We start from the raw sequence: 27118 nt of genomic DNA on the forward strand, positions 1-27118 counted from the left end.
AAATGGTTAAACATAACACCAAGGAGACATTGGTTAAAAAAAGCTTTGTACAGAAAACACATAGGATGCCAAAGGGTTAAACATAACACAAAAGAGGTATTGGTTCATAAATATTTGCACGGAAAACACGTTGAGTTCCAAATAGTTAAACATAACACCAAAGAGGTATCGGTTAATGAAACTGTATACAGAAAACCCATAGGACTCCAAAAAGGTTAAGTCATTGCCTTTATTGGCATCATATGAACATTTCTTTTTTGACTGACATGAAATAGGACGCACAAATTATTTATTTTAGTCTTTTTTAAGATTAAGTGAAAAATTTCATTCTCAACGTGTTTCAAGATCAAGAAAAAGTATGGTTTCAGCTAGATTTATTTTTTAAATCATTTTAATTTGATAGAACACTCCTCAAATGCAATAGTAAAGAACAATTATCTGTAACCACCTAACATTTCAAAAAGGCAATCAGCCATCGATGTTCACTTAGCCTGACCATATCATAAGGTTAAAAGTAGAAAAAATGTCTCCCAAAGTATTATTTGGTCACGGTTGCCATAGTGACCAAGTCGATTTGTTTTCCAGTACATTTTTGGGAATTTTGAGTTGAAATAACAAATATTTCAAAGGAATTCGGAAGCAACATCCGATTTTATTTAATGATATGTTGTTACTATACTATATATAAAAATATTAATTTTCGCGAACCATTTAGGTCACTTAGATCTTTTTGATAAAGTTGTGAAACCCATACTTTTGTATGGATGTGAAATTTGGGGGCATGGTAATGTTGAAATTATAGAAAGAATCCATCTGAAATTCTGTAAACTTCATTAGAAGCTGGAAAATTCTACTTCTAACTATATGGTATACGATGAACTTGGTAGATATCCTTTGGACATTGATATTAAAATAAAAATAGTCTCTTGTTGGTGAATTATTATCCGCTAAAGAGACTAAGCTATCTTCTATCGCATAAAGACTATTGAAAACACTATTTACTGTTAATAATGTATGTTCATTTTTAGTGAGTAAAGTTTAAAATATTTTGGATGAATGTGGCTTTTTTAAATATTTGGATTTCTCAATGTTTTGGTAATAATATATGGTTAAAAAATGCACTTAAGTTGCGATTACAAGACCATTATAAACAGTTGTAGAATACACAATTACAAGAGTCTACAAAAGCAGTAAATTATAGAATTTTTAAGTTAGAATTAAATTTTGAAAAATATTTCGATATCTTGGATATGCACGAAAGTATTATTTTATGTAGATATAGAACCACAAACCACAGACTCCCAATAGAGACAGGGAGGTGGGAAAATGTTAATAGAAATGATAGAAAATGTCATCTTTGTAATATTGGTAGTATTGGAAACGAATTTATTTACATTATCTGCTAGAACAATGTCCATTTTTTTTAACGACAGCAGAAAATTATACCTTGATAAGTACTATTTGGCTCGTGTTAATACACTAAAATTTGGAAAACTGAGGAGCAAACTAAACAAAAAGACAGAGTTAAAAAGATTATGTTAGCTTATAAATTGTATAAATGAACATGTGGGTCCTCCTGGCTAAAATGTATATTATTTTGAAACCACTGCATTTTATATATGTTTTGTAAATAGATGCACATTCATGTACATATTTTGCACCCTCTCTGTACCTATGTATCTGCAATGGTTATGAGAATAAAGAGATTGATAACCAATCACATTTACGTTGCATGTTTGCATGTGTTCTGTATGAGTGGACTGTAGTGAATTGTAAGATCGATGCAAATTACTTTTCGGGAGAGTGTAAAACAGAAATTTGCGACTGTCAAATCAAAATGAGATCAAGCAAATCAAACACACCTTCTAACCTGCATGCTTTATAGTTACCGTAATAAATCCATTCATACCCGTATTCCTGTATTCAGTCGTTGGAACATGTGAGTGGTTTGCGCCATTATGATTAGCTATATATTTATAGGATTATCTTTTCTATTTCTTAGTTTTTTAATTGGCAATATTTTCGATACTTTATTGAAAAGCACTTTACGCCCATATGGGCCAATGGCTTAAAACATTATACATAATATACAGTTTACATATATAAAAAAAAATGAAAATAAACAATGCAGACACTAATAAGCTTTGAATAAAAAAAAAAAATATATATTGCATACTATATTTATACAATTTGTTACCATACCTACGAACTTTTCAAAATGCCCATGGGGTTTTGCGTGCAAGGTGGCTGTCATAGTCCTAAAAAACGTTCAAGGGGGCCTTAAAATACATTTAATGTTGTTTCTTTGGCTTCCCATACTATTATTAGCCAAAAGTCATTGAAAAATTATGTGTTTTGTTTAAAATTATGAAGCCTCCATGGGGGAAATCTCCCGCAAATAGTGACCGTTCGCAGGTATGTGTCACTATCATAGTATATATAAATAATATTTATATATATATTTACAGAATAAATATCAGAGGGCTCTTCTGAAGTTAAATTGCTATGTGGGGGAAAATGGAGAGGGTTTCAACATAATAACCAGTCTATGGAAGGTGCGATACGATAAAAACTTTTCTTATATCAATGAGCGATATTGTCTTATATCAACGAGTTGCATTGTGGGAAATCTCAGACGAATGTTTACATTTTTATGAAGCAACGAAGATTTCTTGGTATAAAGTAATGATTCTTTTCTTAAAAGAGGCTGACATTTAACAAGACATACGTCTGCTGTATAATTTCCATGAATTATTTTAAGTTATACCAAGCAAGGTGTATTTAAACGAGAAAATTGAATTGTTGAATAAATGAGACATAAATGCACGATTTATCATTTGTAGACGTACAAATTCAATTAATGTCATGTAGCAAATTATATGGAATGCAATTGAGATGAACTCAATTGTTGAATAAGCCAAAATCGCCTATAAGTCAAAGATACTGCTATATTTTAAAATATCAATGCGATGTTTGTCTTATATCATAGCGATATTTTTTTAATATCAAAAATTTATGAATGCGATACTTTTCTTATATAACTGCTATAGTTTTCTAACATAAAATTCATACGATGACACGTCACAATTCATGTCAAAAGAACCGCAAACATAATTCACAAACTTAGTTCATGGCCGGCTTAATGTTTGAGGTTCAATATCACTAAAATTTCGTATCTGTAACAAAATTAACTCTTACACGATCTTATCATTTTAAAAATGTTGCTTGACACTATTGATATTTGAAAGTGTTAACAACCTGTTCAGTCTATTGTTTTCAATCACATGGTTTAACCGAATAATTCTGTTTGAAGTGATGATGCAATGGTGGAATTTAAATGCGGTTGTAAATAGACTACCAACCTATTAGATTCTAATATAGGTCCAGTGGCCGATCAATGCATTTTAATTGGGACATATGGTTGGACCCCACTCCCTTATCCTAGGTTTGGAACGCCCTTTTGAAAACGGCTGGATCAGCCCTTGAGGTCACACTGCTATAGCCTATCCACATGGGTAATATCGAAACAGACAAAAACTAGATATGTCAAAGCAACACGAATTGTCCCGTCTTAAAATGTTGAAAAATCTGCAATTTCAATAACAAATGTGGACACAAACATGATGGTAGTCTCACATGTCAAAAATCAGCTCAAATCTAGAGGCGTATAGAAAAAGAGTCAGTATAACTGTGATTTTCAACAATTTTCGAAGTTGTTAACCCTTAATTTTGCCAAAATAAGCGTTGCAAAACAATTTTAAATTTCATCTGCAAATCATCATAGTTAGCTCATATACAAAAAGAAATCAGTCCAATATCTGAAAGAATTTAGAAAAAAAGTCTGTATAACTGAGATTTTCAACAATTTATCAAAGTCCATAGCCCGTAATTTCGGCAAAAATTAGCCAAGCCGAACAAAACTTAAACTTGATCTGTTACTCATCGTGGTTAACTCACATAACAAAAATCAGCCCAATATCTGAAGGCGTTTAAAAAAACAACTCCGTATAATGGTTTGTTACGGAATGACGGAATTTCGAAATTACGGAATTTCAGAATGACGGAATTTTGAAATTACGGAATTTGGTAGCACTCCACAGTTAGGTGTGTAGTTTCGCATTTTGGCCCCTGTGGATATTTCAAATATGACAGCTAGTGTGAAATAAAATTCATTTTTGAATAGCTGAGTACTGAAAAAGCCTTTGTATTGGGTTTATATGAACATCAAGGTTATGTAATGCATGTAATATAGGCTGTTTTCTGTATGACAGTCCGTATTTGCATGCCCATACCATACATTGGTCCGGCAATTACTGTAATGTTTTTTTCCAATTTTTTATCGCACGAACTTTGTGATTAGATTTTACAAAAAAATGAGGCGAAAGACACCCATTTTTTATTTGATCATTAGGAAGATCTATGCAAACAGTTTCTAAAAAGGTATCACTCAAAGGCATTGAAATTCTAGTTTGATCCAAATTTTGGGGGGATATGTGACATGTTTACCCCCCTTTTTGCAATATTTTATTGTAAATAAATGCAGAAGGCTACTATGGATACACATAAAAGGAATTATTTTTCACCCTTTAAACTTTGGAAAATAAAATCTATGGAAGATACTGATTACATACATATGCACATGTACAACACAGTAAGGTTAATGTATTAGAAATCCAGGAATAGGAGATGATAAAACATTTTGTGGCTCATTTTTAATTTTATTTTCTAACTGTGGAGTGCTACCTTTCAAAATGACGGAATTTTGAAATTACGGATTTTCGGAATTACGGAATTTCGAACAAGGGTAAAGCTATATGGCACCGACAACTTCGTTACGGACCATACATATCATTACTTTAAAAAAAAAATCTTTCAAACAGTCCAATCCAATACAGCTTCAAATAACAATATATATTCAAATGGTAAAATAAATATTCCAAACAAATTAAAATGTACAAATGCTGATGTCCCGAACTTTGAAGATACCAACTGAGTAGCCTCAGACTATAAGTTGAACAACTTCAGATACATCGAAAATCAAAAATCTTGTCATACAGAAAATGTAATTATTATTAACATGAAAAAAATATTGAGAAGGAAAACAGTTCTTTTTTATATCAAAGACTTTCCCCGTTGGTAAATCGATATCACTATGAACATATTCAGCTCGCCGCCTGGACGCTCTTTTACATCGCGATGACCGTGAGGGCATTCCGTTGCTTTGATACCACAGAGATTTGACTTGCGTTTTTGACTAGTAATCGATCGTATAAATAACAATCCGTATCGCTTGTTATAAATTCATTTATTCAATGATACTAAAAAAAATGTTTAGAAAACAAATGAATAAGATTTAAATGTCTGTTGACGTTAGAAATGTGTATATATTTTTTCTATATTTATACATTTAGATCGTTCAGTGCTTTTTATTAAGTATTTTTATTGACGTAATCGTTCTTGTACCATCATAACTGTCGTCACCTTTAAAGCTTTAGAAGTGTGTTTTTTCATATTGCAATTAACAAAAGATTCAGCACCCAAATGACGTTTTGAAGGGCAGGAAAGCAGTTATTTATAAGGGGTTTATCTGATATAAGATTTATAGATATATTAAGAAGATGGTGCGTGAGTTCGAATGAGAGAACTTTCCATCAAAGTAATAGTTTGTTTTAAGTAAACCATTATAGATCAAAGTAGGGCCTTACACACGGAGCCTTGACTCTCAGCAAACACCACGCTATATAGGAACCAAAAAAACTACTAGTGTTAAACCACTCGAACAGGAAAACCAACAATCTAATTTGTATATAAAAAAAGGAGATTCATAAATTCACAGGCCAAATTTTGTCGAATCAATCTGAACGAGGGGAGTATGATTCATCTTTGTCAAAAGTTAGTTTCATTGTTTTCAATAAAGAAAGTCTTCCATGCATGCGTTGCGAGCATATCTGATAAATATATTATTTCGATGCGTTCATTATAAATTTGCTAAATGTTATATATATGTGAACAATGATTTTGATACTTAGATATTTGATTACGACATTGTTTATTAAACCCCATCGGTAATGAATGGTGGATTGAACCTAGTTATATTGCGCTTAATCTGTCACGTGTATGACAGTATCATCAAATTCTGTCATATTTACAACGATGCATGATCAAAACAGACATAATAGGTAAATTGTCAAAATATGGATACAGCAGTCAAATATTAATACTAATAATTACTAATATCGATATTAAAAAAACACCGCTATGATATTTTAAAAGTATCGCATTGATATTTTAAAAGTATCGCATTGATATTTTAAAAGTATCGCATTGTTTATTTATGTATATAAGAAAAACACAGCATTTCAAATTTTACACGGACATAAACTTAAGCTTCTAACTAACTTCTGAATGTATATTTAGACTCAATTGTTGTTTATATTTGAACAATAAGTTTTAAAGTTAGTATTTTCTTAATTTTTCGTTGCCGAAAACAACATTTTCCGCATAGAATGTCTGCATATTTACAATTGATATTAGACAATATCGCTCATTGGTATAAGACAAGTTTTTATCGATAATCTTCTTCCATAGACTGATAACAGCGATTTAGAAAACGAGCCACCCACTGATTTATTTGGTGTCTTCCCGATTGTCCCACTATAGTTACAGACTGTTTTTTCACTTACCTTCTGTAAAAGTACGAATAAAAATTGTAATATCCTAAAACAACATTATATAAATATTCAATTCACAAAGGAGGAATGGTCAGTGCATAATTATGGTAAAACATGTGAGGGGGGTCGGGGTTAAAGGTGTAAAGGGTCTAAATACAGCACAAACAACATTTTCCAAAAGACCAAAAAATTGAAAATAAAATTGAGAATGGAAATGGGGAATGTGTCAAAGAGACAACAACCCGACCAAAATAAAAAAAAAAACAACAGCAGAAGGTCACCAACAGGTCTTCAATGTAGCGAGAAATTCCCGCACCCGGAGGCGTCCTTCAGCTGGCCCCTAAACAAATATATACAAGTTCAGTGATAATGAACGCCATACTAATTTCCAAATTGTACACAAGAAACTAATATAAAAATAATACAAGACTAACAAAGGCCAGAGGCTCCTGACTTGGGACAGGCGCAAAAATGCGGCGGGGTTAAACATGTTTGTGAGATCTCAACCCTCCCCCTATACCTCTAACCAATGTAGAAAAATAAACGCATAACAATACGCACATTAAAATTCAGTTCAAGAGAAGTCCGAGTCTGATGTCAGAAGATGTAACCAAAGAAAATAAACAAAATGACAATAATACATAAATAACAACAGACTACTAGCAGTTAACTGACATGCCAGCTCCAGACTACAATTAAACTGACTGAAAGATTATGATTTCATCATATGAACCTCAGGCACAATCCTTCCCGTCAGGGGTTTAGTATCATACCATCATAACATATATGAGAGGAACATAACCCGTGTCATGCCAACAACTGTTTATAGAATAAATGTCTTTAGTTCCGACGCAAAGACCTTATCAGTGACTCAATATTAACGCCAAAATATGCAATCTTTAATGACTTGACAACAGTATCGTAATTATATCCCTTCTTAATCAGTCTATTTAAAGGTTTTGTAAGTTTCTGAGGTGAATACTGACACCTTTGTGCTTTATAAAGAATATTTCCATAAAAAATTGGATGTGAAATACCTGAACGTATAAAAAGTCTGCATGTTGAGCTATATTTACGAATGATGTCTTTATACCGATGATAAACTTTAGTAAAAGTTTTGACTAGTTTGTGATATCGAAAACCCTGGTGTAATAATTTTTCAGTAATACATAAATTTCTCTCGTTAAAATCTAAAAGTATATTTAAACAAAACGCATTTGACTAACAGGTTGAACAACTGATGTTCTTTAACCCTTCTGACTGCCATGGGCGATTTCCAAATAAAATATCACGAGATGTAACAAAATGGCTCTTAGTATAAATTTAATACTAAACAGAAAACAATAAGTTTGTGGCCCAGATGTTATGCCACAAACAGAAGGTGTCATATTTTTTTGTACACCAGATCTAGATTTTGACAATATATGTCTCTTCAGTGCTGTTAGGGATCGATATGGTATTTGGAAAGCCATATAATTTACCCTCAATCTAAGATAGACTCTTGAATTTTAAGAGTCAATATAGGATGAACAGATCATATAAACTAGAGGGAAAATATGTTACAAGCCCAAACGAAAAAATATAAACTTTAAGTCTAAATTGAAAACTACGTTTAAACCTATGATTGCGTTGTATAAAAACCGCAGTTTTTATACGTGTGTATGTAAAACAAAATTCCTTGTAGGAGGGTCTAAATACAACACAAACAACATTTTCCAAATGACCAAAAAATTGAAAAAGTATATTTAAATAAAACGCATTTTATCATCAGGTTGAACAATGACCCAATTTTTTTATATCATTTTTCTGTAAAGTATAGGATAGTGTTTATTTGTTAAAAATAATAGCGAAATCCTGTGTTATAAAAAAAAAGATTTATACCCAGGAGCCCCCCTTAATTACTTATCCGAAGCACCTGGGTTACCTTACAATGTGCATGCTGTTGTTTTAAAGATATTTTGTTTATTATTGTATTTTTTGGTGTGATTTGTACTTTAATGCAAAACTACTGTATTTACTACTATAAAACATATATTTATGTTCCTGGTATTACCCAACTTGTCAGAAATACATGGACACACAACAAACAGCCATAAATCATGAATTTAATTTTGCCATTACAATATGACAATATTTCACTGGTATTTATATAATTTTTTATGGTATTTTATACTGAACTTGTTACATAATGTATGTTTTCAAAATAGTAAGTTTTAAAAAAGAAAATATATAATACATAATTTTTTCTCTCTAATTTGATTGACATAGCTGTTTTCTAAGAAAATTAAATGAAGAAATCCGAAAGAGAACAGAACAAGAAAAGTATTTTCAAAAAGGAAAAACAAGTCATTTGACATAAATGGTCATCGTCTTGACTAACTACTTCCTCAATTTCGGGGAAAATTTCCCTTCAGCAATAAACATATGTAGTCCGAACATGCACAGAAAGTCATCGTCTTCTCTCTTGTAATACGAATGAGTGTAGTATCGTGGTCACTTCTTTCTAATTACACATGGATATATATTAACTACACGTTTTGCCAATAATAGTACACAAGTGTAAGTTTTTTTTAATGTTTAGACAATTTGAAGTATTTTCTAAACACTTTATGTTTTAATTCAAAATGTGATCAAATAATTGTATGACTTTTCTGAATGGAGTGCCTGTTGACTAAGCAGTTAACATCTCCAGACTAATTTTAAAAGCATATTTAGGGAACGACCATTAACTTCAAGCGTTGAGGAGGTTGGGTGGGAGGGGATATGCCTTTTTTTTTCTAAAATCATATTTCGATCTCCAATTTGATGAAAAAAAAGTATTCTGGTCATGCAGATGACAAAAAAAGGATATTTTGAATCCAGATTTTCCTCATACCTTATAGTGTTAAATATTAAAACAAAAATGATTGATATCGTAGAAAACTAAAATTCTGACCAAATGTTGCTTTCTTCATAGTAAGTATTACTAAATATACCAATTTCCAGTGGAAAGCATAAATGATAAAAAAAACGTTAGATTTTAAAACAAATTGAGCAAATGGAAAACTGCCGTCATATTCCCGATTCTGTACAGGTACTTTTAATCAAATAGATACAATGCAAGTACATGAATTCGCACTTTTTTGGAAATAGAGAATAACATAAAAAGCATTGCGAAAAAAAACATTGAATAATGTGTAAATATTTATGATAATAGTGTCATGTTATGTGTATTGTCCATCAAGGGTTGTACAATCACAAGCTAAAGGCGATAGTTAGTTCCTTATCAATCAAGGCGATCATTGTTTTGTCACATTTATTTCGTATGTTCACAAAGTATATATATTATATGAATATCATTTATGGAGGTCAGTTGATCATTTAACTTAAATTTTTAGTTTTCATTCAACAGTTCAGAGAAATTTGATCGTTTTAAATGGTTTAATTGGTCTATATGCCATTTTGTTCTTCTATATTTTTATAGTGATTAAGATTATAACATATTAATGACTGCTGTTCCCCTATTTTTGACATTTTTACCTATTATGTCTGTTTGTTTTGTTCACACATTGATTGCAATTTATAAACAAATGTTGTACATTGTCGGAAAATATCTAATTTATTTGTATGAGTTTTAGAAACAGGACGAAAAGCTAGGCTTGCCTCGCATTTCTCCTGTTTCGCAGCGAGTACAAATCACATCTTATATTTTCCAACAATGTACATATATTGTTTTTATCCTGAAATTTTCCCCCAACACTTGAAACTTTAGTTATTTAAAAATCAAAATGATGGTCTATATTTTTTCAAAGAAATCGTCATAGTATAAACCCGGACCGCGAAGAGGGCCCCAAAATGAACTGATACAAAATATCCAGGTACTGCTCGACACGGAAGTGGGCTAACGACTGTATGCAAGTACAATAAAGCAAAAATTATGTGTGTACCTGTTTTTTTTTTTTTTTTTGTAAAATACAAGGCTGATTGCAGGATAAAATAGAATTTGATGCGACTGCAATACAAGTGAGAGGTTAAACCGTTTAGTTTACATTAAAACAAGGTTGAAACACAATTTTCTACATAAGAAAATACCTCTTCCAAGTCAGGAATATGACAGTTGTTATCCATTCGTTATGTGTTTGAGATTTTGAGTTTGCCATTCGATTAAGGACTTTCACTTTTTGAACTTTCCTCGGAGTTCAGTATTATTATGGTTAAACTTTTGGTTAATTGGGACAGATTTTTCAGATGTTTGATTTTTATATAATTGTCCAAACCATAGATTTAGGAATATCTAATATAAAAGTCCTTACTATTAACTGCAAATCCAGAAATCATTATTCATCTTTCATATACTCATAACTATTTAAACTTGTATTTCAAAATCTTAGTTTGTAGCCAATGTTGCACACCCAAACTGACGCAGCACTTTGCTAGAGGTTTTACTGTCGGTGGAGGTTAACAAAACGTATCATTTAGATCCTGCCAAAAAAATGATAGTCCACCAACAGCCATACGAACCCAATGATAGTAAATACAAATGATATGATCATTTTCTTTGAAGTAGCATGTCAAATCGTGTCAAAATATATGGCAATGTTGTCATGTTGAGAAAAACCATTGCAAAGTAGATTTATTGGGGTCAGTAAACTTGAATTGTTTTACAATGAATCATCAGTATTGCTTAACTATAAGATTTCGTCTTTCTTACAAAGGAAATTTGTTTTCAAAGGATAGCGTTGTATGTGGATGTAAAACGTTAAAAATTTGACAATTAGTTCAAAAATCTCGTAATTTATCACAGGTAGTACAAAAGTTAAAAGCCAAAAATAATTAACAATGAAAAAAAATATCATTCATATGTTTAAGGTTAAGTATGATATACATTTTCTCTGAACTAGTACACATTTTTGTTTAGGGGTCAGCTGAAGCCCGCCCGGTTCCGGTGTGGGATTTTCTGGCTGTGTTGAAGACCCATTGGTGGCCTTCGGCTGTTTTCTGCTCTTTGGTCAAGTTGTGGTCTCTTTGACACATTTACCATTTCTATTATCAATTTAATGAGAGACTAAAATCAATTTAAGCACATGCCAGTGTTTTAGTGTTTTAACAACAGGGACAGCCAAAGAAAACATGCGTTGTGCAGTTACTACAAATGTCCTAAAGTCCAAAAAGATCAATTGTCTCAATTTCCATGAACAATTACTCGTCATTCTCCAAAAATATGACTTGTGTCTTAATTTTTCTCGACAATTTCTGATATATATTAAATTGTATGAAATTTACTCGGCAAACTCTCGCCGTTCTGAAAATTATTCAAAATCCTTTTCTTTTCTTTTTTATAATTTGAACCTTTTCTAGTTTCAAGGAAAACTTACTGTACTTTCTGAAACACAACAAACTTGGTTTCAAATTTATGCTGATTTATTGAAATTTGACCATTATAGATCCAAAATGTTTGTTTCTCTACTGATTGGTATAGGGCTGTGTGTCGCCTTTTGTTTTATCAAAATATTGCATCTTTTCTTTACCTAAGTGCAAAGTATCATAAGCCATTTTGACACAAACATGCGATCCGATCGCCATGCTTGAACATCGCCATTTATTTTTTCGGTCGTTTTCCTCAATATGCAGTCGATAGTCCGAATGACAGTCGTGATAAATATGCAATACATGTACATTGTCGGAAAATATAAAAGTTTTTTGCATGAGCTTTAGAAACAGGACGAAAAGCAAAAAAAAATCTTCCCGACTATGTTCATTCTCTCTAATTTTCCAAAGAAATCGACAAAGGGCAACGCGGACCGCGAAGAGGGCCCCAAAATAAACTGGTACAGAAAAAGAAACATCCACATTACCGCTTGCTCAACATCGAAGTGAGATCTGATTTCAGGATAAAAGAACTAGCATTAGCAGTGTATGTAAAGTGCGGATCCTAAAATATCATTTTTACTGTATATGCCATAAATGTCTAATGTAGAATGATAAATAAACAGACGAATTTTTTTTAATTTTTGAAGAAAATGAAGAAAATTAGTTAAAATGTATATGTTCAGAAATACATAATACTAATAAAACAAAAGTAAGAGATGCGAGCGGGGTTTTAACGCGCCTAAAGCCATCCAGCTGTGAAATATATACCAAAATAGGTGAATATTTAGGACATTTCACGAACAGATCGTGCAGGTGCTTTATAACTATCATGTAAGATGTTGTTGCAGTAAAAAATATTCATTTTAATACAATTATTAAAGTTGTGTAACGTAGAATATGTTTTGTCATTCAGTTTCTTCATATTTAACTAAATTCCACTATGATGATTTCGTAATGCTAGTCATGTTTACTGTCGAATAATGATACTACTCTTTCATTTTTACTGTGGAGCGAATCATTAGTATTGTATATGCGGTGCATTTTCACTGTATAATTATTTTTTTTTTATCTATTACAGCTCATTTCTTTAAGCATGGAGAGCAAGACTTTAGTTGATTTGCTTGCTTTTTTTTTTATTGAATAATCATTATGATAACACCCAATTTAATTCAAATATTAAAAATACAGGTTAAACTATGCCTATTCATATTGTTTAAAAATGTCAATCTTATTTACAAAGTTTGTATAAACAATTATACAAACAAAGCAAGCAAGCCAACCAAAGTTTTGCTTTACATGCATTAGGAAATTAGCTGTAAAGCCTTAATTTAGCCGACTTGCTCAAACAATAGATAAAGTAAGAGAAAGATTTGATAAAATTTAACTTACGGAGGAAATTTTGGTTTTAAAACACTCTAATAAATTCAATAGAAATAACATTTATTTCAAATGTATTCCATTTAGTTTCTTATAAAGCGTATAGGGATCTTTATCCTTTTTTTTATCCATTTCTCCACTAATTACGTACATCTTGATATATATTGCACCTTTGTTTTCCAGTTTAAAAGGTTTTACACTGGATCCCTTTATAACTTGCTGTTCGGTGTGAGACAAGACTCCATGTTGAAGACCGTGTTTTGACGTATAATGGTCTACTTTTATAAATTGTGACTCGGATGGAGAGTTGTCTCATTGTCACATACGACATCTATATATGGCTCAAAAACGAAACGAGACGGGATAAAAAGGGATAAAAAAAATCCACGCTTCTTTTTTAATATATTTATAATGGGCTTAATATGAGTCAAAATAGAGTAAAATAGTGGGTCGCATTTGGGTATAAGCGTCACGCCGGATTGCCGATTTTTTGCAAGCGTGACAGGTGAAAGTCAAATGATTGTGTAGTGAAAAACGGGAAATGAAGTCTAGCGGGACACGGATAATTACAAAAAATTAGAACTGCATAGTATAAGCGGGATACGGGAATCTGACAAAACAATAAGCGGAATACGGGAATCTGCCAAAACAGTAAGCGGGATCCGGGATCAGAACCCCCCAATGAGACCCCAGAATAAGATATTTTTGTATATTCATCCTACAGTCATGCCTTCAATAACAAATGAATCCGATGCATGCATATTTTTTTTTATTTTTGGTCCCTTTTTCAATTTTGTGGGGTCCAAATTTATAGACAAAAGTCCTTTAATATAGATATTTGGAATTCGTTGACATGCTGAATCTAACCTTGTATCTAGTTTGGGGATTTTTTGCCTAGTTGCTGAAATAGCCCACATAGAGTTCCAAAGGGTCTAAAATCAACAAAAATGAATTGTCGCATGCATTTTTTGTACAATAACCCAAATGTGCATGGTTTTACCTCTGCGGTAGTATCCATTCGCGGATCTAGAATTTTTCATAAGTAGGGGCCCACTGACTGCCTAAGAAGGCCCGCTGCTGTCACACTCCAGTGATTCCCTATATAAGTTAAATTCAAGGAGAAACGTAATCTGAAGAATACAATATGACATTTTGAGAATCGCTTTTGCTACAAGTTTGAAAAGCTATATATTTGATGAAGAATGAATGAGGAGTTTGTATTTCAATTTGAAAATACATGTATCGTAAATCCTAAAGTCATCAACTAAGTTTTTTTTCATTTGTTGCAAGTGCATTTATCACATAATTCTACAATAAAAATTCCTCGCATCTTTGAAAATTCTACATTAATGATGACTGCACTAACAGTGATAATTCATCGCATCTATAGTTAAAATGGATCGCTTTCAATAATCGATATGCTATATTATGATGCTTTTATAACACTTATTTGAACTTTAATGCTATGTTTGTATATTATAAAGACATATCACAATGAAAATAATTATGTTAAAACTTAACTTAAAATCCTTTAACTTGATATTTTCAAAACGTAAACAAATACAGTTTTCCCATGATCCTTTATTCTACAATTGACATACCCGCATATAACAGTAAAAATGAACTAGCTGGATTCGCACTTTATATACACTGATTAGTAGTGTACAACTTGGCAGCGCAAACATTTTACCTTTTTACCTTTATTTTAATTTATTTCACTTTAACAATTATAACTATATTAACAAGGTATATTTTGTTATTAACAAACGGATATATTTTAAATGCAGTGACCCTGCAAATAGGGTTGATATCCAATAGAAGAAAGTAGCGATGCACAGAAATCGGCACGTTTTCTTCTGTACTTGAAACACAATACATTTTATCCTTTTCTTTTATTTAGTTAAATAAAGAAAGCAAGCTGTTGTTAGATATGATACTGCTTGATATATAAAGACAATATCAAAATTATCAATATGATGTAAAAAAAAAATATCTAAATCATCTGAATCTGAATTAAGAAGGTTGATAATATTTTGCTACGATGTTTAAGGTAGGCATTCTTTTCGTCATCATTCTTAAACTTTATAAAGTAGAACAGTTTAAATTAAAAACACATTGAAAACATGTTGGTTGAATTTTAATAAGCAGAATAAACTAATTTCCTCTTCAAACCCGTGTAGGGGGGTATTTAAATGTGTGATTTAAGAGTGTCCCCATGACATGATGTCCCATGAACAAAATTTCACGGGTATGACTTGTGAAATTTTGTCAAGGACAGAATTTTATTATAAAATATTGTCCACTTCTGTGTAAAAGTGTCCCTTGAAAAGAATTTAAGATATTCTTGTTTGACCTTTGTTGGATATTTTTCATAGTGAATCATGTTGATGCTTACATTCATCACAAACTGATATATATTTCTTGACAATGTCTGTGGTTCTTGGGATGTAACATTTTTTTAAATATCTTATCACAAGTCTTATTAACCCCAAGATGGCATCCACTCTCGTTATGGCATCTATAGGTGCAACACCTGTTTCAGTTTGTCCTAATAAATAACAAGTTTTAGTTTGTTCGCCTGTGTTTTTTTGTCAACATTTCATGGGTTTTAATTTCAAATTGCTTGGCCTTGCTTCTAAATGATCTTCTTTCATTATTATTAACCTCTGGAACGTATTGACCACAACACAAAAAGTAATATAGCTGTTTATATTCACCACTTTCCATTTTTGTTTACATCTGTGTTGTCTTGATTTAAATTTCAACTTTGATTTAACTTATTTTAATGATTGCTAAATTATTTCTCTTCTATAGGGACAGACAAAAATAGCTACACTATGAAAAATTGTCCTTTTATAAAATTATGTCCGAGTACGTGGGACACCGTTTTTTAGGTTTTCTGACACCTAGCTGTCATTTTTTTATAATGTTTAGTTTTTGATATTACCAATTTATTTTCCGTAGTACTGGAGCGAAAGTACAGACCGAATCATCTACCAGTAAAAAAAAATGTTCATGTTTTAAACAACGATTTAAGAAGTCGTAGTAAAGGCGTTTTTTTTTCCACAAAACGACTAGTTATACCTCCAAGAGGTCCGAATTTTGTTTACGGGTATTAGCTTCGAGATATGAAAAAAAATCTAGAATTTAGAACCAATACTATAAGTTGGAAGAACATTAGTTAATGAACAAAATAAGCTAAATATGTTGATAGGTTTTGAAGCTGCTTTTCGAGATATTTTTAAAATCATCTAATAATGGCGGGAAAAGGCTGACTCGGACTTTTGCCATTTATACTTTAATAGTATTATTTGGGTCTCAAATCGAAAGAGAGGAAATCTAAAATCTGCATCAATTCTGATTGAATTCACTTCTATGTTTGCAAAATTTGACATAACGTTCATAGTTAACGGTGATTTTTACAACAATGACACGTTATAATGTGTACCTACAGATGTCTGGAATTTTTTTAATTTTATATATGAGTTACTTTGATAAAAACAAATGTGTTTGGTTTTTTGGTTCCAATCATTGAAAGTGAAAAAGTGAATTAATAATTCGCTTTTAGCAGCCAATTTGGTTAAATTCTGTCAAAATAAACTAGGAAAAATCGATGATGAATAAGTCACTTGCAAGTTAATAATTCGACCTCATTAAAATTCGTATACATGTGACCTTCAATTTTACCCCTTAGCTTGAAATGATTTACGCATTAGTTAAGCGTGTTCAGATATTAAAAGGGAAAGATAACAATATTGAAACATGGGTAAACCGTTTGGTTGACTGATTCGATCCACACACACTAATTATTATACATAATACATGTATAAACGACGATTAACAAGTTTGTCAGCCTATGATATAAAATCAAACAGACCTAGAAAAATCCGATAGCACATGTTTGCATCTATGTTTATCTATGTTAAGGTTTGTATCGTTAAACCACCATCAGCAGTCTTCTGATGTCACCTCGATGGTTAATTAGATGGCGTCTATATTAAAAATACACACAAATACTGATACGTATTATCAAGCCCATGCATCATAAATTTGTTATTTTAGACTTTTTTTTAATTTTGATAAACGTTTTGGTATTGTGAGAATTTGAGCCAAATCAGCGAACATAAGTTTGACAGCTCCTTTTAAGTTAATAAGACATCAAAATCTGACCTTACAATGGGTTACATTTTTGGAATTATACGGTTGCAAAGATGAATGGAAAGCTGTCAATTTCTTTACACACACTTGTGTGGTTTTTACAGTGTTTGGAATTTTATATCAATCGAATATATATATTAAGGCTACAATTGATTATAACTCAACGCCGTGGAAGTAACGCTCGCCTTTGAATTGAAAGTTTTTGATATTATTTTTTTATAGCAGGACTTTTATAAAACATATAAGGCGACAGATAGTCCTTTTGCGAGTCCCAAGATAAAATTAAACACGGTTTAATGCTTCTGAATCGCTTTTCTGGATTTACCTCCATCCGAAACGCTCAAAGCCGAATATTTGAAAAGCAAGGATGTATTAGAACCGAAACAGCTGTATGAAATAAAATCAAATGTACCTAAAAAATCCTCCCACAATAAAAAGACAACTGAATTTTTTATTTTATTATTTTGTATATATTTGAATTCCTTGAAAATCTATCTATTATCTTGAACAGTGAAATAACGGTCTTTTCACAATCTAACTATGCATTATTTCAATCTGCCAAAAAGAGTTATATGAATGTTCCTTGTTGTTTTTTTTTCAGACATGCTTTGAAAACCATTCAGGACAACTCCACGATAACATGACACTATCTATGCGAATGCAGTATCTTTGGAATGTAATTGCTGTGAAACTATCTAGGCCATTAAAAAACCTGTATAGTACCATAGTTATATTTCTTATAGCTTGTATACTAGTTACTTTGACTTTGGATTCCTTAAACAGACAAAAAATGTTCTTAGACTTCCACACGTCTTCCAAAATGCATTCAAGTATATCAAATGAATCTCACTTATGGATAGACCATCAGGAAAAATACTGCCAAAACAAAAGTCATAATACAAAGGACGAGGACATTCTTTGCATGGTTTGTATTTAATAGTAACCTTGGATATATTAGTCCCACCCTTTAAAGGGGCACTAGCTACGAGATATTTAAAAAAATCTTTGCTTAATCTATTTATATCTATATTTATGTTTATATACCTTATATGGGCATCGGCGGTTTTACGAGGTCAACTCGATATTTAATTAGATGGAGTTTTGGCTTAAAAATCTGCACGAAACGAAACTACATAGTATTGATCCCATGATCGGTAAATTGTTTATTTTATACTTTTAATCATTTGTATAAGTGTTTTACATTCTTATAAATCAAAAATGAGAATTTGAGCCAAATCGGTGAACATGAATTTGACAGCTAGTGCCCCTTTAACCTACGTGTTAACCGTGTTAAACCCATTCTTCAATACAGGGTGTTTATGGAAGCTCTTTATTACTGTAATAAAAACTAAAGCGATTTAGTATAAACGCTTGCCATACTTTCTAGACAACTATATGTTGAAGATAATATGCTTTTTAATTATTTGTGTCGTTGATTTGCTGTCTAAATGACGTATTACCCGTCTCTCCCTTTTTATTCTTCATAATAATACGCTTTGTAAGATTACTATGCCTTTTTAAAAAGTTTAATTGAGAAAAAACAAACATTTAACCAATTTGTTTACATATGAATCAGATCAAAATGTTATTCAGTGATAAATTTTGCATCAAAGAAAATTGTTCCCCAACAAGACTTAAAGACAATACGTAAACATTATCTTGATTTTCGAGAATTGTACGTAATTGGGCGCTATTTTGGATTTTCTTCGAATTTTTAAGCATTTATAAGTATAGAACTTATTGATTTGGTATGAGAAGATGTGTTATGAGGGCCAATAAAACTACTCTCCATCCAAGTCACAACATGTAAAAGTAGCACATTAAAGGTCATCACGGAGCCTTGGCTAACACCGAACAACAAGCGATAGGGCAACACACTTTACTAGTGTAAAACTCTTCAAACAAGAAAACCAACGGTCTTATCTATATAAAAAACGAGAAACGAGAAACGAGAAACACTCATGAACCACATCGACAAGCGACAACAACTGAACAACAAGTACCTGACTTAGTACAGGTGCAAACAAATGCAGCAGATTTAAACGATTTAACAGGCGCCAACCTTCACCCTTACCTGAAATAACATCTAACATAGAAAGACACACTATAAAATATCAATTGAAATGGCGTAACTCGATCAAAAGACGTATTAACAGAAACAACTTAACATACACTGAACGAATGAATTTGATCTATAACTAAATGACTAAATTAATTTAAAAAAACGGGTGGGATCTTTAAATCGATAAAAATTTATATCTGGGACTGGACAACGCCGTTTTTTCGTTATTTTCTAATAAGCGTTCCTTGCGTAAAATTGAAATCATAGTTAAATCTAGAAAATGAGTTTATTGCTGTTTATATAAGAATTATTCAAAGTAAGCTCCGGCTGGTAATTTTCCGCAGAAGAATAAAGTAATTATAGCAGAATACTATCATGGTAACGGCAAGTGTTATTAAATTTTCCATGAAATGAAATTAAGACGAATCTTAACGGAGTTTAGCCATAAACACTGAGATTGACAATACAGGAATAATATGCAATTGCAGGGATACAGTTGGTGCCTATAGTAATTCCTATAGTATAGTCCGCTATAATAAACCCTCACACGACAGAACGTTAAACAATTCAGACGAAAAAACACACGGCTGATTTTATAATATGACAAAATAGAAAATAGCATAGGGCTGGTTTATGACAAAATACCGGATAATAAACGAAAAACAATAGTAACTGCGAAAAACAACATACACTGAGTTAAAGGCTTTTAACTTGTAACAGGCACATAAACAATAAGGCTGGGTTAACCATGATTGCGAACGATCAACCCTCCCCATTATCAATTTCTCTGTTCTATAAGTATTAATAAATCTGAAAAATACAACAATTTGTTTAGGAACTCTTAACAAAACATATTTTTTTTTCAGAAACCATTTCAGTATTTGCCAAACTTTAAGAACCCTTGCTGGAAAGATGTGAACCATGACATTAAATGTCTTCCATATTTTATGTTAATTGGGATGGACAAATCTGGATCATCAGATCTTTTCGATCGATTGATAAAACATCCTGAAATTAAGGGGAACACTGGGTCACGTGGGAAAGAAACAATGTGGTGGAGCTGGAAAAGATATGGTAAGTATTGGGTCACGTGGGAAAGAAACAATGTGCTGGAGCGGGAAAAGATATGATAAGTATTGGGTCACGTGCAAAAGAAACAATGTGGTAGAGCTGGAAAAGATATGATAAGACTATAAAATTCTATTATCATCTTATGACTATGCGGTATGGGCTTTGCTCATTGTTGAAGGCCGTACGGTGACCTCTAGTTGTTAATGTCTATGTCATTTTGGTCTTTTGTGGATAGTTGTCTCATTAGCAATCATACCATATCTTCTTTTTTATATTTATTTATAAATTTGTTCAGTTGTTCACTTCAATTCCTTGAAGGAAAAACAACATGTACGTTATGATATATCTAATTTCATTATTACCGCTCCGCTATTGTGTGATGTTAACCACTGGGTGTAACTAATCAACGTATTGAATAAGCGTAACACGACGAGTGCCACGAGTGGAGCAGGATAAAACGTACATGTAATGTATTTATTTTACATTAACAATCGCTTAAATGTTTGAATTCACCTATACAAACTGTAATGTTTTTAAGCTCATTTACTTCAGTGAAAATTAATTAGTTTGAAGCATTTGCAGCCTAAATAATAGTTTTTGATTATATTTAAGGTGGTACCTAACACTACAGGGAGATAACTCTGTAAAATTTTGTCAAACTGCTATACAAACAGTGTAATTTTTCTGATAAAATGCTTTGTTCAAATTTTTTGAAATTGTTATATTTTTGTCAAAGGGTAAAAGTAAATACTTTGTCAAAATTTTAAGCAAATTGAACGAGCCAAATTAATTTTAGTGTAAGTGTTGGGTACCACCTTAACTTATTAAAATAGTTGATTATTTAGTCCCTTTTATTTTAAGGTTTATGGTTGACAACTACAATAAAACGACAAAACTTTAACGATTACACATCCTACTTTGCCGTATCAGCAGAACAAATAAGCAACACTACAAATGAACAAGGATATCATCACTTGATAACAGGTTAGTAATCTTGCAATTATTCATAAGCTGACGTATGGTTAATTCAGTGGTTGCCGTTTGTTTATGTGTTACATATTCGTTTTTGTTAATTTTTATTTTATAGAAATAAGGCCGTTAGTTTTCTTGATTGAATTGTTGAAACATTATCATTTCGGGTCCTTTTATAGTTGACTATGCGATATGGGCTTTGCTCATTGATGAAGGCTGTACAGTGACCTATAGTTGTTAATTTTTGTGTCATTTTGGTCTATTGTGGACAGTTGTCTCATTGGCAATCATACTACATCTTCTTTTTTTATATTTTAATGTCATAATTTTGATAAATGTGTATTGGAAATAACAGGCAGTGGCCTGATACAATGACGAAAAGATATTTTAACACATCATAATCATTCCCTATAATTTATTTCTAAACTCCATTTTGAGGAGTAAATCATGAGAGAAAAAAACGTTGATGACAACACGGTCACATGACTAAAGTATGGCTATGAGCTGATAGACAAAAACTTTCATCAATTATAGAAGACGCGTTACATCCAAAATTAAATTATTTTGCTGAAAAGACTCGGCTAGAAATGAAGAGAGAGAGAGAAAGATGACCCTACGCGACAATCAGCTACCGTCCGACAAATGCTTACGACAACATTGAAAGTATTTATGTCAAAGTCGATTCATCTATCATTGAACATAAAGGTTGTATTTTGATCTAAAATATTTAAAAAAAAAAATTAATCCTTTTAAGTTATTATGTCTGCCATCTATAGCAAAGAAAATCGAAAGACTAGAGTGTAAAAATTTTGCCGTGTAAAAATGGGAAAAAAAATCGGACAAATCGGCATAATAACGAAGTGTTGTGTCGAGTAGCGAATACTTTGTATACATTAATGCATATAAATATTTATCCTATTTTAAAGTATTTGATTTACCCTGCCAAAGTTGCTAAAAGTGAGTTTATTTTCAGGTGATGGCACTCCGATGGATATGTGGGATTTTAGAGGATGGCCACAGATACCACAAAACATGAATAAATCTGAACCTGAAATTCTTACACCACATCTTATTAGACATCTTTATCCAGAAATGAAATTTATTATTACTTTACGAAATCCAATAGACAGGTACTTGAATTTTTAGAATAAGGACCATTTGATAATTAACAACAAAAAATAAAATCTATAGATAACTATGAGGATTTTGCATATCTAACACTTCTTTCTGATAGATCAGTGGCGGATCCAGGAATTTTATTAAGTGGGGGCCCACTGACTGACCTAAGAGGGGGCCCGCTCCAGTTACGCTTCAGTGATTCCCTATATAAGCAACTAAATTTTTTTCCAAAAAGGGGGGGGGCCCTAAATCCGCCTTTGTAGATATATATGTACTGAGTTCTCCTGACCTTGACATTTATACGCATAGTTCTAACATTGGTTAACGTTTTTGTGATAATTTCAGTTTTTAAATGTCAGCTTGAGCACTATTGTTTATACACGCAACGGTTTTTTGCACCATAAATATAAACAACATAGACTTCTAATTCTAGAAATATAGTTTAACTAAATTAGTTCTTCGAACGCGAAGGGTTGACTATGGCGTCCCCTCGGACTTCTCTCGTTCCGGCAGTAAAACCCTTGCTAAAGTGCCGCGTTTTTCGTTTTACAGAGCCGGATGAATTAATACACATACACACGTATGATAATGTACGTGTACGTTAAATCCAACCCATCATGTAGAGTGAATCATGCCTCTGCACGTCGAAGAACATTTGTCAAACCTCGTATAGGTCCGTAGGTGCCCTGTTACCAGGGGGGAAAATCCATCCATATTACCCAACATGCCCTCATTTTTTCAGTCCAAATTGCCCGTTCTTCAATTCACGCCGTTCTTCTCCCACCTTGTTGAACCTACCTATTATATAAAATGTTGATTTGTACTCGTCCTAAAGCTGCATGAAAGATATTCCACTAGAAGTATCTCAAGAATAACAATCAATCAATCAATATTGGTCTACGCTTTAAACATAGAACACAAGTGATCGTGCCGATATAAGTACGTCTGAACCAGTCAGTAACGACTCTATGTAGCAGATTTTATCCATCGGATCACTAGCAGTGATGGTGATAAAAGTTCGACAATACATTATGTGTATATAGTTCCGTCTAAACATCAGCCCAACAATGTTAGATCTTAGCAGTAATCTTGGGTTTGTTGTGCAATTGGTTTTGGTATATAATTTCCATTTCATACATTTCTCTCGGAATATGAAATAGAACAATTACTGTCTTTTGTTTCGGTTAATATGTGGTTTAATTGAATATTGAAAAACTGATATTGTTGTGTACATCATCACCGTAGGAATTTGGTATCTGATGAAATTGTGTCTCATTGTCAATCAAACCACATCTCGCCTATTTCATTTGGGTTTATATATTCATAGCTAAAACAAAATGAAGAGCGAACACAAGTTGTTTACTTTTTATTTCTTATGCATAACAAAATATAATAAATTGTAGGTTATATTCGGACTACTTTTTTCTAAAACTTGGTAGACCAACAAGTGATGCTTTTGATGTTGCTGTCAATTCCTCTCTGCAGATCCTTAATGAATGCAATCGCGTAAACAGTCTCCGGAAATGCTTGTATGATGCGAAACAACATTATAAATGGGATATAAAGGTACTTCTTGGAATATTTAATACACTTTTATTGTGGTATTTTAGTTGAACAAGTGTGGACACAGATTAGTGTGGATTTTATGTTTATATGTTTGACAGTGGTTCTAACAAAAAAGTTTCTACGTTTTTTTTCCCACATTGTTCCACAGTGACAGCTATCCTCAATGTCATGGTAACGTGGTGCCAGTATATTCTTAAAATCATTTGCAAAAGAAGTGGATTTCTTCCTCATAAGCATTTAGTGTTTTTTACTTCATTTAAACATTTCCTTTTAGTTTAAACATATATATTTATAGTGGATTGGGAAACAAGTTTTACAACTTATATTAATCCCTTTCCACTTTGCGGGTGCGAGTGCTGCCTTGTAGTGGCATTAGCTTACTCTTTTTCGAAATCTACAAGGGTGTCTTTAACGTGCAACATTTCCTTTGCAATGCATTTATTTGTTTTATGCTGTAAATGATTCTCTTCGTTTGATTGTATAAACCCAGTTTAAAGTAAACCGTTCTTTTTATATTGTATTTATTTTTTTTCAGGCTCGAATACATTTGGGATTTTATTATGTTTATTTGTTAGAATGGTTTAAAGTTTTTCCTAGAGACCAGTTCATTATTTTAAGGACAGAAGATTATTCTAAAGATGTGTTCCATCATATGTCGGAAGTGTATAAATTTCTTGGAGCAGGTAAGATTACATCTTCGGAATAACATTTCACTTATTATATATATATAAACAGAGCAGGCGATGTTGTGCCACGATATCTCAGTAGCATGAGTTCGAATCCCGGCGAGAGAAGAGCAGCAAATTATTTCAAAATCAAATATACAGATCTAACATTGTTGGTCTGATGTTTTAAAGACGAATTATATGTATATAGATAAAGATATAAATGTATGCAGCTTAAATTTAAATCTGCAATGTAGAGTTGGAAAGAGTTGTCTGAGAAAATAAGTTCAAGCATGCATGCTTCATATTATATTATATGTGCCTTGGGCATACTTAAAACACTATTCTTGTTACAACAGTTTAATATTGGATGTGAAAATAAGAAGATGTGGTATTGGTGCTAATGAGACAACCGATATGAAAATTGTAAAACAATTTAAACGAGAAAACTGAAAGCCTGCTTCATGTACAAAACTATAAACAAATATGATATACAGGGACAAATTAAACGACAACAATAGAATTACAGACTTCTTACTTGAGACATGCACATGAAGACTTCCACATTCTGTATTTTCTTTGCAACACATTTCAGTATTTGCTGTACTCGGACTTTCGTATGTCAAAATGATTAATGTTCATAATAACTTGCATCCGTCTAGATCGGATATGCTTCAGTTAAATAGTATATCGAAATATTTTTTAAAGGAGTATGTCCAGTAAGACCCCTTTTTGGCCCCAAAATATAGCAGTTTTACAAAGCTGTTAAAATGTAAACTTTTAGTTATTTATTGGACAGTAGAGTGCTTCTGCTACATAAATGTGGGCTATTTTTGACATAAAAATCCATATATATCGGGTACTAGCACCATAAAGTCATGCTAAATTACTGAAATCTTCAAAATTTTAGCATTTTAGTTAAATTTTATACGGTTTTCGTTTAAAACGAAAGTGGCCGCATTCGTGTTCATCCTTAATATTGAAATGTAAGTTGTATTTTATGATAATACATATATATATATACATAAAAGGTTGAGAATGAACACGGATGCGGCCACTTTCATTTTTGACAAAAACCATCTGAAAAGTGACTTTATTGGGCATATTCGATATATTTTTCATATTTAAGCTTGAATCGAAATTTGAGGTCAATATGGCCCTTACTGGACCTGCTCCTTTATACTGTAAACATACACACTGCAGCTATTTATAGATAAATCAAAAAAATATATTGTACCCTTACATCCAATCACATCGCTCCTAATTTGAATTCCTTCACACGTCTTGGGTACACAGAAGAAAACCTTATGCTGGGAAAACGTAATAGTATTTTTTCTCTGTTGTTTAAGTCTATTGATTTGACGGTCTTTAATAAGTTGTATCTTTTAGGTGATCTCAGTATGAAGCAAATGAACGATTTGGGAATTCTTTCAAAGGATCGCGTATATGAAACAAAAGCAAAACAGAAAGTTGCACCAATGTCAAATGTTACGAGAGAGAAATTATTGAATTTATATACGCCATTCAACAATGAACTAGCAGTATTGCTTAATGATTCACGTTTTCGGTGGTAACACATTTAAAGAAAAGGATGGTTCATTGTGGTCACCAAAGAGGTCGTTTATTTAATAGCGCGGAGGCATGATCTATGATATTAGCAAGCTGAGATAATGGAAATGCTACAACGTTGAAGGTTGTTTTTTGTATTGTTTGTTTTATGGGGGTTTGAGGTTGGAGGGGAAAAAAATGGAAATTGTAATTTAATTTATACTGCGATTTTTGCGCTTTCTGTAGAAAGACTAATTATTGTATGCCATTATGTATTTCAGTTGTGAATTATTTGCTTGTTATAGAGCCTTATAACTTTTTTTTAATTTTTTTTACGTTTTTTATTGTTTATTTTGTTTTTTATTGTTATATAATTTATTACATGTTTATCTTTGTTCCGCACACTAAGGTTTTTCTGAGAACGCCTATAACTTCTGTGTTTTTGCTGTTTGTTTTAATTATACTAAAACACTTGTCTACATTTTCCGTCTACCAATGATCCTAATTCAATACAATGAATTTCTGTTGGTTTTTTTGTTATCATTTCTTCAATGTATTTA

General features: G+C 32.0%; 1 protein-coding gene across 3 annotated transcripts; it reads left to right on the top strand.

The window, feature by feature from the left end:
* The first annotated feature begins 1867 nt into the window (after positions 1–1867).
* On the top strand, positions 1868–27086 carry LOC134722332 (carbohydrate sulfotransferase 15-like). 3 transcript variants are annotated; one of them, XM_063585962.1, is made up of 8 exons: positions 1868–1939; positions 18157–18480; positions 20484–20691; positions 21550–21672; positions 22634–22790; positions 24183–24345; positions 24881–25028; positions 26400–27086. In XM_063585962.1, exons 2-8 carry the CDS (start codon positions 18196–18198, stop codon positions 26582–26584), a joined length of 1269 nt encoding a protein of 422 aa, XP_063442032.1. In that variant the 5' UTR covers positions 1868–1939; positions 18157–18195; the 3' UTR covers positions 26585–27086. The 3 variants fall into 3 exon arrangements, with proteins under 3 accessions (XP_063442032.1, XP_063442025.1, XP_063442018.1); XM_063585955.1 differs by lacking the exon at positions 1868–1939 and adding an exon at positions 9103–9230; XM_063585948.1 differs by lacking the exon at positions 1868–1939 and adding an exon at positions 9945–10018.
* Positions 27087–27118: the final 32 nt, after the last annotated feature.

This window comes from Mytilus trossulus, chromosome 1, assembly GCF_036588685.1.
Source record: "Mytilus trossulus isolate FHL-02 chromosome 1, PNRI_Mtr1.1.1.hap1, whole genome shotgun sequence".
NCBI lineage: Eukaryota > Metazoa > Mollusca > Bivalvia > Mytilida > Mytilidae > Mytilus > Mytilus trossulus.

Coding starts and splice junctions, on each gene's coding strand:
- LOC134722332 (XM_063585948.1), top strand. Junction 18,481..20,483: donor ACGAGGACATTCTTTGCATG/GTTTGTATTTAA, acceptor TTTTTTTTTCAG/AAACCATTTCAGTATTTGCC. Junction 25,029..26,399: donor GTATAAATTTCTTGGAGCAG/GTAAGATTACAT, acceptor TGTATCTTTTAG/GTGATCTCAGTATGAAGCAA.